The 13,190-nt window shown below is 39.9% G+C and overlaps 1 protein-coding gene across 1 annotated transcript; it reads right to left on the reverse strand.

Moving 5' to 3' along the window:
• Positions 1 to 890: 890 nt before the first annotated feature.
• LOC119890038 (eukaryotic translation initiation factor 4 gamma 2-like) lies at positions 891 to 9,240 on the reverse strand. The gene is made up of 21 exons (XM_038701048.1): positions 9,222 to 9,240; positions 8,037 to 8,143; positions 7,829 to 7,885; positions 7,150 to 7,275; positions 6,888 to 6,990; positions 6,670 to 6,801; positions 6,485 to 6,551; positions 6,236 to 6,387; positions 5,938 to 6,048; positions 5,637 to 5,819; positions 5,336 to 5,477; positions 5,090 to 5,253; positions 4,886 to 4,993; positions 4,170 to 4,280; positions 3,977 to 4,072; positions 3,669 to 3,884; positions 3,335 to 3,593; positions 2,948 to 3,152; positions 2,582 to 2,790; positions 2,370 to 2,491; positions 891 to 2,048 (listed from the first exon to the last, which is right to left on the reverse strand). The coding sequence occupies exons 8-21, from the start codon at positions 6,317 to 6,319 to the stop codon at positions 1,983 to 1,985; spliced, it is 2,076 nt and encodes a 691-aa protein (XP_038556976.1). The 5' UTR covers positions 6,320 to 6,387; positions 6,485 to 6,551; positions 6,670 to 6,801; positions 6,888 to 6,990; positions 7,150 to 7,275; positions 7,829 to 7,885; positions 8,037 to 8,143; positions 9,222 to 9,240; the 3' UTR covers positions 891 to 1,982.
• Positions 9,241 to 13,190: the final 3,950 nt, after the last annotated feature.

Raw genomic sequence — 13,190 nt, forward strand, 5'->3', positions numbered from 1 at the left:
AATATCCATCCATCGTCAACATCTTATCCTGCGTACAGGGTCGCGGGGGGCCTGGAACCAATCCCAGCTGCCATCGGGCGAAAGGTGGGGTATACCCTGGACAATCAATTGGTCTTTGGATGGTGGGAGGAAGCTGGAGCACTCAAGAGAGAACCCACGCAGACACGGGGAGAACATGCAAACTCCTCACATAAAAAGGCCTGGGACGACCGGGGTTCAAACCCACGACCTTCTTGCTGTGAGGTGACAGTGACCTGGCTGCCCCCTTGCTAATTATTACTCCACTAAAACTCGAAGTCTTCTATTTAAATTTTTACTTTAAAAGTACTCATTGTGGAAAGAAATATCCTGTGACTGTTATAAAATTATATTATTACACATGCATTAATGTAAAAGTAGGATTTTACTGTTGTAATTACCAAGGGGAAGATCATTTGAACTATTTTGTATTAGAATTTGTATATTTATATTATATTTGTAAAGTAACTTAAGCGGTCAGATAAATTTAGTGAAGTAAAAAATTCCCTCCCTCTGAGATGTAGTGGAGTAGAAAGAAAGGGTAAAATGAGCACCTCCCCATTTTCTGCACCCACTTGGAGCCAAGCAGTCTTTATTCAAGTCTACCGAACTTGATTACCTCAAAGTAAGGACCATCGTATGTTGTACAATGTGTTCTAGTTCTTGTCTGACAAGTGTGCAGTCTTATACGAAGTCAGCCCTTTTGTTAGGCGTAAAAGGACAGATGATCCTCCCCAAAAACAATCTCAGAAACAAATGTGCCACTTAAAGTTTATAAAGTTCTACAACTGTGGTTGCGTGACACCTGAAAGCAAGTAATTGCTCATGATTTAACCAAGATTTTTTTAAAACAGGCAAGTCAACATTCAGGATAATGAAGTGAACTGTTAAACTTTATTCATGGTCAATCTGTAGTTGTACACTCAACTTCTTTTACACTTACAGTAAAACTCCCTAAAGAAGGTTAAGTGTACATATACAGGAATTTTTTTTTTTTTTATAATTTCATGAAGATAAAAAGACCATTTAAAAACTTGACAAATATGGCAAACAGACGTAAAATACAACTGTAGCACAGGAAACTAAGCTTTGGCTGTCTCAATGTTAAAACCGAGACATTCAAGTATAGTCCGAGATACATTAGAGGTATATCCATATGAACTGATAAATTAAAAAAAGGCCACACAGATTCATTCTTAACAGCACAAAAGTTTTGTACATAAAAAAAGCTCTTGATTCATTAAGCTAAATGTGAGTAACTGAAATCACACTGTGCAAAAAAAAAAAAAAAAAAACACAAACAGACAGGCCATTGTTAGACATCGTCAATCCAGATTGTTATAAATCTTCATACAAAATGGTCTGCTTTCAAGCACAACAATTATAATTATGGCAGCCAAAAACCGCAACTTAGGATTGTTTAAACAAATCAAGGAAAGTGTATCTTACTATTGCAACGACTCATGATATTGAGCAAAGTGCATCTAAAAACTGATAAATGCTGATAAGAGAAAAGTCTCTTTGCAATACGTTACAGCATTTTCTTTTTGTAAACAGTTTTTATGTAAATAGGGCAGCACTTGGTGACTCCTCCCAGGTGGAAAAGGTGATAAAATGGGTCAAGTTTTGGTGCTGGTACAGTTTCCTGCACAATACTGCCTACTGTTAAAGAAAACCCAAGATGACTGAAATGTCTGAAAACATCTGCTGTTGGACATAAATACAATAAGATGGTGGTGGGTGCTGGCTTGATCTGGCAAACATTTCCTAGTGGAATGAGCTGTAACAGTGGTTGGAAAATACGTATAAACAAGAGGGCGGCAAGGGGGGTTAGGTCGAGACTGAAGGGTATATGGAGACCAAAACACAAAAAGTTAAAAAAAAAAAAAAAAAAACACCAAAAAAAAAAAAAAAAAAAAACACCATTCATTGCATCCTGATAACACATGGCTTTGGCCTGTTCCTCAGTAATCTTCACCCTCCGACTCCTCTTCTTCTGCAGTCTCCAGCCAGGTCAGCCACTGGTTCACCTGCAACATTAAAACACATCATCATTAGGCAGTTATTTATGATGAACCAATATGGGAGTACAACACAAAAATGAGCAACTGAATGAGCAGAGACCCCAATAAGGTGTTTACATGCCACAGTATATCGGTTCACATATGCATTCTCTCAAAACTAGTATTTGGGCTTAACCGTGTTTCTGAAACCAAAGATGTCATGTTTACATGCACATATCAGAGATACACTGATAACCAGGATTAATATCTAAACAAAGCTGCTGTTCATTGTCTGGGAGCAATTTGAAGAACAGTACAAACAGAAATACTTGATGTATACAAAATTACCTGAAATAATGCTTTTCCCTTCCCTGGATACTCCTGGGTGACATCTTCTTTCCACGAAAGGAAGGCTTCTTCTTCAATTATTTCCATGTCATAAAAGTTCACAAAGTAGCGCAGTAACATGCCTGGAAAAGGAGAGCAAAGCTTCTGTGTAACAGTTTCATACCTTCTGACTTGGGCCCAAGCTGCCCTACTGAACGAGTGCGTGTACATACCTTTGGGGAAACCCTTGGCATTGCAGTGGACCTGCAGGGCATACAGCGCGCCGACTTGCAGGTCGACGTGATCGTGTAGGAACTTCTGCATCACCGGCTTGAAAGACAGCAGCAGTTGCTTCTCCTCATCCAGCTGCTCCTTAGTGGGCGTTGCGAACTGCTCTTCGTCGTCGTCAGGGTTGATCTCATAAGCAATGTACTGCAAGAAGCTGGCAGACAAAAAGGCAGTCAATACAATAGATATTAATACCTGAAAAGCAAAATATGTTGATCAGGGTTATATTAACAAAGCGTCGGCTGATAAAGCAAGTATATTTTGTCAGCAGAGACCGATTTCACCATTTGAAACATGGACCTCTGTTGTACCTGGTCATGAGGATGTTGACAAAGCCTTTGTCAGTGTGGAGTTTAGGAGAGATGTTGTCTTTGATCCACTTGTAGATCGACTGTGGAGAGGGATCTACTTTGATCTGCTTCAGTAGCTCTTTCTCCAGTTTCATCAGAGGGAACAAAAAACTGAGACCTTTGCCCTCCAGAATCTCCAGCATCCTGTCCTTGTTCTGGTCAATTTCTATAAGTAAGTAAGTACGTGAGTGAGTCGTTAGTAGCGCAAGACTTAGAAATGAAGACTCCATGAGATTCACATTTTCTTTTACTTGTATCATTGGAAATTTAACCAAAATAATAATCTAAACAAACTTAGAGCAAAAATATACAGGTGGGAAGATATGGTCAGAATGGGTTTGGGCATACCAGGTAGCATCTTCTGCATGTTGACCTTGCTCTGCTGGAACAGGTCAGTCAGCCACTCACGGTCCTTCAGCTTGACCATCTGCTGCAGGCACAGCAAGAACAGCGGGAAGTGTGCACCATTCTCCAGGTGATGGGCCAGATCTGCAATGCTAACCAGGCTGGTAACAATAGCGCGTGCTGCAAACTGAGCCAGGAAGGACTTGACCAATGGGACTTCTTCCTCAATCTTGGGACACTGGTCCAGAACACTCAAAAAGGCCTATGCAATAAAAACAGAACAGTTAGTACTGAATAACTGCTTGATATTCATATGGTAAAAACATACACCACTGACCTGCATTAGGTTTTCACCGGTGGCAAGGCCCTCAGCGCAGAGTGCCTGGATCAGGGTGCTTGCATGTTCCTTATCCTCATCTGAACGATCAAGAGTATAGACCACGATCTTGTTCAGCATCTCAGACAAGAAGTGCTTTGGAGCCTTCATCTCCCTCACAGCATTCACTGCCTCATCGACGTTCTTGCTGTTCAGGTAATCTGCCACCAATGTCTCCTGAAAAAAAGAAAAAGAGTGGACAGTCAGATATAGTATGGTAGACATACAGTATATTGTGCATGAAGAAAGACAGGGTGAGCGAAACTTACTGTCATTTTGTGCAGCTCTTCCTTCGTAGGAGGAGCTTTTTTAGTGGACTTTGCAGGTTTTTCCTGAATTGGAGGAGGGTTGGTTTTCAGGCCAAGCTGTGGAGACCAAACAAAGAAAGCCAAGTGAATGCATGTTCCCTTGGAACCTGATATTACCATATGAGTACAACATGTTTAATATAAAAACCATTACCTGTCCAAGTGGGGAACCTTGGGCACTTGGAGGAATCATAGTCATCTGTGGCTGCAGCTTCGGCACTTGTTTTTTATTCAAGATGAAGGACTGTGCTGGTCTCAGGCTGATCTAGAGGGGTGAAAACAGCAAACTTAAGCCATCTGAAATGTAAATTCTCTGAGCACCTTTCTAGTCTTTGCGACGACTCAAAGCGCTTTCACAATCCCAAGTGCTCAAACATAAACGAACATTCATACACTGGTGGAATAGCCACCGGGGCAATTCAGGGTTCTGTATCTTAACCAAGGACACTTCGACATGCGGGCTGGAGGAGCTGGGGATTGAACCGCCGATCTTCTGATTAACGGGCAACCTGCTCTACCGCCTGAGGCACAGCCACCTGAAAACGTAGGATTCATTTAAAATGGAGCCCAGGCTCCTCCCAACATAAAAAACCTGACGTTGCTCAACTTCCACCCAGAACCATTCTTCATTACATTATATTGTAATATTACTATGTTGGTCTATTCTGTACACAGGACATATTGCATGTCCGTCCATCCTGGGAGCAGGATCCCTCCTGTTGCTGCTCTTGATGTTTCATCCATTTTTCTCCATTAGTTTTTTGAATGTTGTTTAAAGACTGTAAAGCCCCTTGTGGCAAATTTGTGATGTTGAGCTATATAAATAAAGTTTACTTGACTATTCTTAGTTTATTATGTACACAGTTGTACCTCTTCAGCATTGAGCTTCCCTTTCTTGCTGAACCGTGGAGCCATATCCTTAGACTGCATCTGCACTGAGTGACTCTGTTTATGGTTGAAAACCGGTGAACTCTGGCCCTTTGAAGAGATTTCACAGATTTATAGTTAGAAATGACAACTTACTACACCATTACCAAGTACTAAACAATTGCATTATAGATGTACTACACATACCTGGTTTGGTTTAATGAATTGTTTGCTTCCCGCTTCAAACTGAGACTGGTGTGAACTGTTGCCATTTCCAATGTGGCCATTGTAGATCGGGTTTGAACGATGGCGCCCCATGGTAGGAGAATAGTGGTCCTGAATGACCCCTGGACCTGTACCAATGCCACTTCCTACACAAAACAAGACAAACATTAAAAACACTGCTAGAAGGGGATCAATCTTCGTGGAGAGCGGTGGGGAGCTGAGATGTACCTGGCATTTGTCCAAACATATCAGCTAGCCCACCAAGAGTTTCCCTGTCAAACTTGATCCTTGTTGGCAGGAAGGAGGAGTTTTCCATGAAGAACTCATTCCTCATTCCATCAGTTGGAGGTGGAATAAAAACACCTAAATCCTGCAAAGTACAGACAGAACCCAGACAGATTTAAGAAAACAGGCTGACTCTGGACTACTAGAGCAATACACTAATTGAGTAGTTCTATAAATATTTAATATGATTCTCACACAGCCAATGATATATGGACCACCCTCAAAGTGGTTCAGGTAGACTAACCTTTACTGCATCCTGGCGAACTTGGTTGATCGTCTTTGGGCCGTTGTCAACATAAGCTTTGCGAGGCGCCCAGTTGTTGTCTCGCAGCTCCACTGTATTCTGCAGAAGGAAACGGATCCTAGCTGGCAGTTCCTCGTTGTTTGTTAAGGATCGCATGCGGCTGAAGTACTGATCCATCAAAGACTGGTAGGAGAATGTATTGGTCATTAAATGGAAATTTCATGAGAACCATCTCCAAACATGACCAAAAAGGGATTTTAAGACAAAGACTAATACTTGGTTGTTTTCACCACATACTCACTCTAGCTTTTTCATGATCAAGTTTAGGTCCCACTGTTTTCATTATCTGACAGAGGCATTCCAAATCTTCACCCATATCCTTAAGTTGGACTCTCTTCTTCTTTTCCAAAAGCTGAAAAAGAAAAAACATTTAATACAATCTACCTTAATTTATTCCACAGGTGCTGAACTGTGACTCAAGGTATTTTGGTCATTGTCAGAATGCTTTCAGACTGGCAGCTTAATCTAGTTTTGGGATCACACAAGTTAAGAAAACTAAATAAGGTTTACAATTACAGCTAAACACAAACAGAACTTACTGTTTTGATGCACTTATGAAGGATAGACTCGTGGATAAGATTGAGTTTTCCAAGTTCCCCAATGAATTTGATGTTGCCCAGCATCTTGAGCTTTGCAATACCACGCTGCTCCTCCTCCTCAGAGGTGAGTGGGTTGTCTTGTTTGTCAAATACTACAAGGGGGAAAAGGGTTGAAAATAAGGAACAATTTATGCAAGACATGACCAGTTTACTTGATAACTGACCCAGTTTCAAATGTAATTCACTTACGTTCAACATTTTTGGCGCGGTTCTCAAACTCATCTTGAAGCTTGGAAATCAGAAGCCTTCTGAAGGTCTGTAAACAGAATTTGTAAAAAAATAAATAAAAAATAATAATCAGGACAGAAAATGCCAGAAAGTAGTGAAGTAAATACATTCTTTTGCAACTCCTACTTTAAAAAAAAAAATCTTACAGTATTCTGTTTTTGTGTTGCTTGATTTTCAGTTGATGGGCCTTCAAAGTTTGGTGCATCCTCTGCCAGGCGCAGACATAGTTGAGCGTATAACTGGCTATACTTGGGCTCTTCGAGGGCTTTGTCAACAATCTAAAGATTTAAATAACAAATTAAGTGCCTATTTCAACAAGTTATGGGAATAACCCATGACAAGTACAGTTAAAAAGAATACTCACCAACAAGATGGTTCCTTTTAAGACCAGTTTTGAATCTACACCCACATTGAGGAGCTCCAGGCATAGTTTGTCAAACTTCTCAGGAGTCAGCTTATTAAGAATGCTAATGAAGAAGAAGAGGTTTACAATTTAAAAAGACATCGCTAACATTTCACCATCAACTAGTCTCCAACTGCATATTCAGGACCCATTTAAAATACTGTGCAAGACGTTTCTATGATCTGTGTATCTGACGTCAGTATGAATTTAAATGGAAACTTACCCTCTCACTTTCCTGAAGACTGCATCATTTTGCCCTTTCTCGGTGGAGGAGTTGGCATCTCGTCTAGTGCTTCGAGAAGGTAACCATCTCTCAACGCTAGAACCTGGGGTTTTCCCCAGGAACTCGCTGAAATGGACACAAAACATGGCCAATGTTACAATACAGAAATATTTATCAGGCCAGGGCCTGACATCACAGGTATCTAGCCCAGATTCATGGTGGTTGAGTTTCAAAGGCTCTGTTGATCATTACAGAAACGCCACTTGCATGTTATTTGAGAACAGATCGTAGTCATTACACAGCAGTGACCATGGGAGAAACCCCCCCCAAAAAACAAGACTGTGGTCACATTTCCAGTGTACAAAACCATCGGCTACTCTACCATTTAGCAATCGTGCAGATATTTTAAGTTATCTCATGTTTTGACCAGTGAGGTTTACTGTACCATTGGCAAAATGGCAGGAGCTTTATCCTACCAAACAAGAAACCACCATCCTATCAGGGTGCAGAGCCATATAATAGTTAAGAGGCTGAAGAAGCCACATATGAGACACCTCCTTCTGTGTTGATGTAAAATAATGTCAACGCAATTTAAGCACTACGAGCTGCTTATGGATTTAATATGTAATAAAGACTTGTGACTAGGTGTTCCATGTGAAAGGAAAATTTGGAAAATCACCTGTTGCCGACAGTCTTGGGATAGTGCTGAGGTGCACCCCCACCTCCTCCCCCTACACTGCGATACAAAAAAAAATAAAAAAAAGGAAAAAAGGTTTTAACTTAACATAAGGAAATGAGAACCTAAGCCTTTATGTAAGCTGCTTAAGAGGTTTTTCCCAATATAAATACTTGCCACAAGAGTGGTAGGATAATGTTTAAAAGGCTACCTGAAACGAGAAGGACCCCCTGGTGCAACGACACTCTCCACTTTGGCGGCTTGACAACGGATATCTGAAAAGAATAATGTTCTGGGAGAGGGGAAGGAAAGAGCGACCTGTAGAGACAAATACAGTGACAAATAAGCTCACTGTTGTAAAATGCAAACAGACGCACATTTGGGCATGATCAAGCACATTACAAACAAGCGATAATAATATCTGACCAGGCACGTTTCATTTTTATTAACTGGTAACGAATTCCAGGCAAATTGCTCCGCACATGAGCGCCTACACGTGTCCGTACAAGCAAATGTGAAACTGGGTCAGTGTTAGCCTAGCACACTGCTGTGCTAGGTGATGCTAGCACACCATGTCGGCGGTGTTGTGTCGACGTCAGCTTGCCAATCGCTTTGTGTTTCGCATCATCTTTACCCAACCCTAAACCAGTCGTTTTCCCCGAGTCTCCTAAACATGATCTATCGCTAACACAAGTTGTCCGACCTTATCTTATATAACTTAACCCAAGTTATGGAGGGCAGCGCTACGGGAAACGCTATCCGAGGGGGAAGCCCGATTTCGACACACGATCTGGATTACATTTTCCTAGTTGGAATTATCCAGATCCGACAGTGATTTCAAATCGATCAATTTTGTATACCTTGGAATGAAATAAATAGCAAACACTTGACAATATATTTGTAACATTTAAGTATCGTTACGTGGCTCCTATTCACATCCCCCAATTGACGTTAGTTATACGATTTACACAAAAAAAATAATTAAACACAGGGCGTTTAAAACCCCGTGGTCCATCATGGTGACTTTTTATAATCCAACGAAAGCGTTATTAACTCAGACTTGATGGATTTAAATGTAGAGCAAGAAGAATTTTATGGAGGTCTTTGTTCAGACACCGGATGTCCACAAAAAACGGGTTTTGTTCTACAGGCCGCCGGGTAACGTTAAGATAACGAGCGGTAAGCAACTCCTTGAAACCAGTCTAGGTTTTCCTGAACCTAACAGCTACTATTTTATTTCCAAAGAGGTCAGCTATGCTAAACTAATAAACCCACAGTGGTATTTCATCGCCTTGTTTAATCACCTTAAGCCTAACTTCCTGCTAACGTTAACGTTAAACCGGTCAGTTAGCTAGCGTTGTCTAGGCAAGAACCCCCCCCCCCCGAAATAGCTTACCTTTACAAAAGGAACGTCAGTGTTATTGTTGTCGAGCCGACAAAGAGATGGAAAAATATAGACAGAATAGAAAATATAGCTTTAAAAAGTCGCGTTAAACCTACAAGGTTTGGTAATGTTTGTTGAAACACGACGGACCAGTGGCTGTAGCTAACTGCTACGGTGAAGAAAGAACGCTGACTGTTCACCTACGTCATGCGGAAGCCGCTTTTTGTGTGGCGGCTGTCGCAAACGTCATCATCACACCCTGCCGACGTCACGAAAAAAAAACAAGGTGTTATGAACATTTCGTAATCTCACTCTCATCGGAGCTGCATGTCAGGGATCCTGCCCACAGGGTTTCTTCTCTCCCGTGGTATTTATTTGGACATGGTCTGGGACAAATGTTATGTATGTATTAAACATTTTGACTTTATTATAATTCAACATTATGACATGGTAATTCATAATTTCTCATTTCATAAATTTGACTTGGTATCTCCTAATATTGGTTTGTCATCTGACAATTTTGACTTTTCCATCTTAAAGTCTTAAAGTAAAAAGGTATGAGATAGTGAGTGAAACGTCTTGTAACTCTTACACTTTCATAAATCCGAAAACTATCTATTGACTTTCCCTATTACAGTTGTGACATTTCAACTCATAATTTAAAGTCAAAAGGTATGAGATAGTGAGTGAATCTTCTCCCAACTCTCCTAATGTTTCATGTAATAATTTGAAGTCAGATCTGTGAAATAGTGAGCCAAAATTGTATTCATCTCATAATTTTGACTTACCGTGAGGATTTTATTTTTAACTTGTCTAATATTTCGTCTATCTTTTTCTGATGGAAATGGTCTTCCATAGAAAAGTGACCTCTATCATAGCAGAACAAAACTGACTGGATTGTATACTCGCCGGTGAAACTATATTGATCGTCTCAGGGATACTCAATTTTCCTGCCCTCTTTTACAGTGATGTCCAAGCACAGGGTTAGCTACAGGGTATCGACTCAGGAGCCGATATGTTTTTACTCAACGATGCCATAGCAGGAGGATTGATGGCTGCACACATAGGACTCAACCTATTCGAGAAACAACATTAGTCTGCCACCCCGGTGCCCAAGTGTTTATGAGCCAGATAGGAGTAAAACGTTTAACCTATTACAACATGCACAAATGATTTAACCACTTATATTTACCATTGACCCATAGACTATATAAATGTTTGACCACATGGACACAAGGGCATATATTCACACTCTTGCTTCTGTTTCTGCAAAGCCGCGAATATCTCAACGAGAGCTACATTCGCATGACGCTGTCACAGACATTAATGGTCCCCAAAGGATTCCTAATGATTTTTGTGACAACCTGACCTTTCAAAAACTAATGGAAAAAAGTCTTTAAAATTTGCAGTGGATATTCATGGCCACCAGAAGATGAAATATAATGTTTATGGCGATCACCTGACATTTCCTGTAGCACCACCATTGTGACAAAATGTCAGCCTATTTCTCCTCCTTCCAGAGCAGGTTTTTGCAGACTTTTCTGGCTCTGTGTTCAGAGCAATGGTTCAGAGTGGACCGTAAAATCTTCATCTAAACTTTATTACAGTTGTAACAGTTTCATAAGACATCCCGTAGATTGTGTATATTTATGAAGAATACCACACCAGTACTATGTTCACACCGACTTGGAAAAATGAGTCACGTCCTCCATCTGCCAGTAAAACACTACCGGGCGAGGCCAGGCTGGTAACGCCTCTTTGTGGCTCAGGTTACATCGTGCCGCCCAATGTGCAAGTGTCATGCTTATGAACATAATCCAGATAAAACAGGACATATTAAATTAGTCTGGCAAAGTGTATTTCCTGAACTTACAAACTTTTATAGTGCCAAGTCACAGTAGTGCCAAAGCAATATTAAATCTAGATAATCATAACAAGTTGAAAATGTAAGCCAGTGAATTTCCACTTGTTGTTGTTTGGTTAGACCTGCATAGTGAGTGCGTCTGGAACTCTTTGTACTGACATCTTTGGTGGTAACATGAGTTTAGTAGAAACTGGACTCTAATGTTAAATACACAATGGACAAAATACTTAAATCAACTTGTCTTAGATCAGTGATTTACAACATTTTTGGTATTGTAACCCTTTAAAGTGAAGCAGTGTGTGATATTTCCTACTCAGGTTGTTTCATTTGAATATTTTAATAGTTCTGTAGACTGGTAAAACAAGCCAGTAGGCTATTTCAGAATGAAAAAGCAAACATGGACGTTGAGTTCAATGAATATTCCATTTGTGGAATATGTGCTTATTTGCTTTCTGGTGAAGAGTTAGATAAAAAGATTGATACCAGTCAGTCAATAGTTTGGTCACACATACTGGAAATCCTTCTTTCATATTTCTTATGTATTTATGCAACCTGAAACACTTCAAAGTTATCTTGTGACCCCTTGTGATGTCCTGACCTCCAGGTTGGGACCCACTGTTTTAAGAAAGTCTCAAATCCACTATGAGGTTTTGCTTGTGGTCAGCTAAATTAAGTGTATCAGAATGGAGGTTCAAGACATAAAGAAAGACAATAACACTGTAAGAATGACATGTTTATTCAGTTATATATACCTTATCTAATCACTGAGTGAAGTTTAAAAGATGACTGGTGGTATTATTATAGACTTATACTCCTATCACTTTCAAAGATGTTTGTTTTATCATGTTTATTTTATAAATGTTCCTTTTAGTTTGGGGAGCTTTAGACCCCTTCTTTATGCCTGCACTTGTTTGCTGCTTCATTCCTGGGGGGCATCAATCATTCATCAAACGCAAAATGAAGCCAGTTGTCTGACTATTAACTATTAACTATTAGCTTAATTAACTATTTAGTTAATTAAGCCCAGTTTGCCAATAAAGTCAGCAAAGGCTAGCTTTGCACTCGAGGTGAAACAGTCAGTTTCAGTCGGAGATGGTGTTAAGTTATTTATTATTTCACTGGTTTGCTTTGTTTCTCTTTGATGTGGGCTTCACTGATCTAATGATGTTCTTTGAACCTTGTTTGAACCTTTAGTATCAAGTTGAAAGATGTGAATGCAAACTATATTTTCACATATTAGCCATCATCACAATAATACTAATGTACTTTAACATTTAACTAACACTGTAAATGTGTTGTTCAGTAAATTGCTTAAATTTATTCTATGTTGGTAAAAGTACAATGTTTTAACTATCCATTTACAGATATGGGCAGACTGGCCGACCCTTTTAAAGTGAGTAATTGTAAAGCTAATTTAATATTTAACACTATTTTTTTTATTCACTCAAAAAGACCACCCACTATTAGGGCGCAGTGGGCGTCCACATTACAGTGCCCAGAGATCAACTCCATTTCTAAGGCCGATGCTTTAATCACAGGAAAATGTAGGACTATTCCTAAAATGTTGCATGAATGTCCTTAGGGTGGGAGCAAACCTGCACGAACATGGGAAAACATACATGCAAACACCACATAAAAGCCTATGTAGCCATAATGGAGTTTAAACCCAAATTCTTCTTGCTTTGAGACTATAGAGCTGACTGCTGTGCTTTCCAGAGACTGATAATGTGGCCTCAGAAATTGTTTAACCAACTTGAAGACAATGAAAAAAGCTGAATTCATTCTAAAAAAATCTTGACCTTGGAAACAGCAGCTGATGATCTCAGAAAGTGCTCGGAAAAATGGAAATTGGACCATCCACAGTATATTTCCACACGGGCAACTCCATCTGCTGAGGAAGATTGTGTGATATGATGATTAGCTGCTGTTGTCAAGAATGATCTTTCAGCCTCGGTTTAGCCAACTTGACTTTGAACGTCAAGGAACGTCAGTATTTCCTTACTCATTAATGAAACATTAAAATCAGATTTTTTTAATTAATAAGAAATCAACTCCATTACAGTGACACCTCAAAGGGACTGAATGTGCATCCAAATTCCCTTGAGTAAAACATATTT

The sequence above is a fragment of the Micropterus salmoides genome, unplaced genomic scaffold, assembly GCF_014851395.1.
Source record: "Micropterus salmoides isolate LMB-PRFRI ecotype aquatic unplaced genomic scaffold, ASM1485139v1 Ms_hic_scaffold_6, whole genome shotgun sequence".
Classification (NCBI taxonomy): Eukaryota; Metazoa; Chordata; class Actinopteri; order Centrarchiformes; family Centrarchidae; genus Micropterus; species Micropterus salmoides.

Coding starts and splice junctions, on each gene's coding strand:
- LOC119890038 (XM_038701048.1), bottom strand. CDS start 6,319: ATGCTGGGCAACATCAAATTCATTGGGGAACTTGGAAAACTCAATCTT. Junction 3,594..3,668: donor CCGGTGAAAACCTAATGCAG/GTCAGTGGTGTA, acceptor TTTATTGCATAG/GCCTTTTTGAGTGTTCTGGA. Junction 2,049..2,369: donor AGGGAAAAGCATTATTTCAG/GTAATTTTGTAT, acceptor TTAATGTTGCAG/GTGAACCAGTGGCTGACCTG.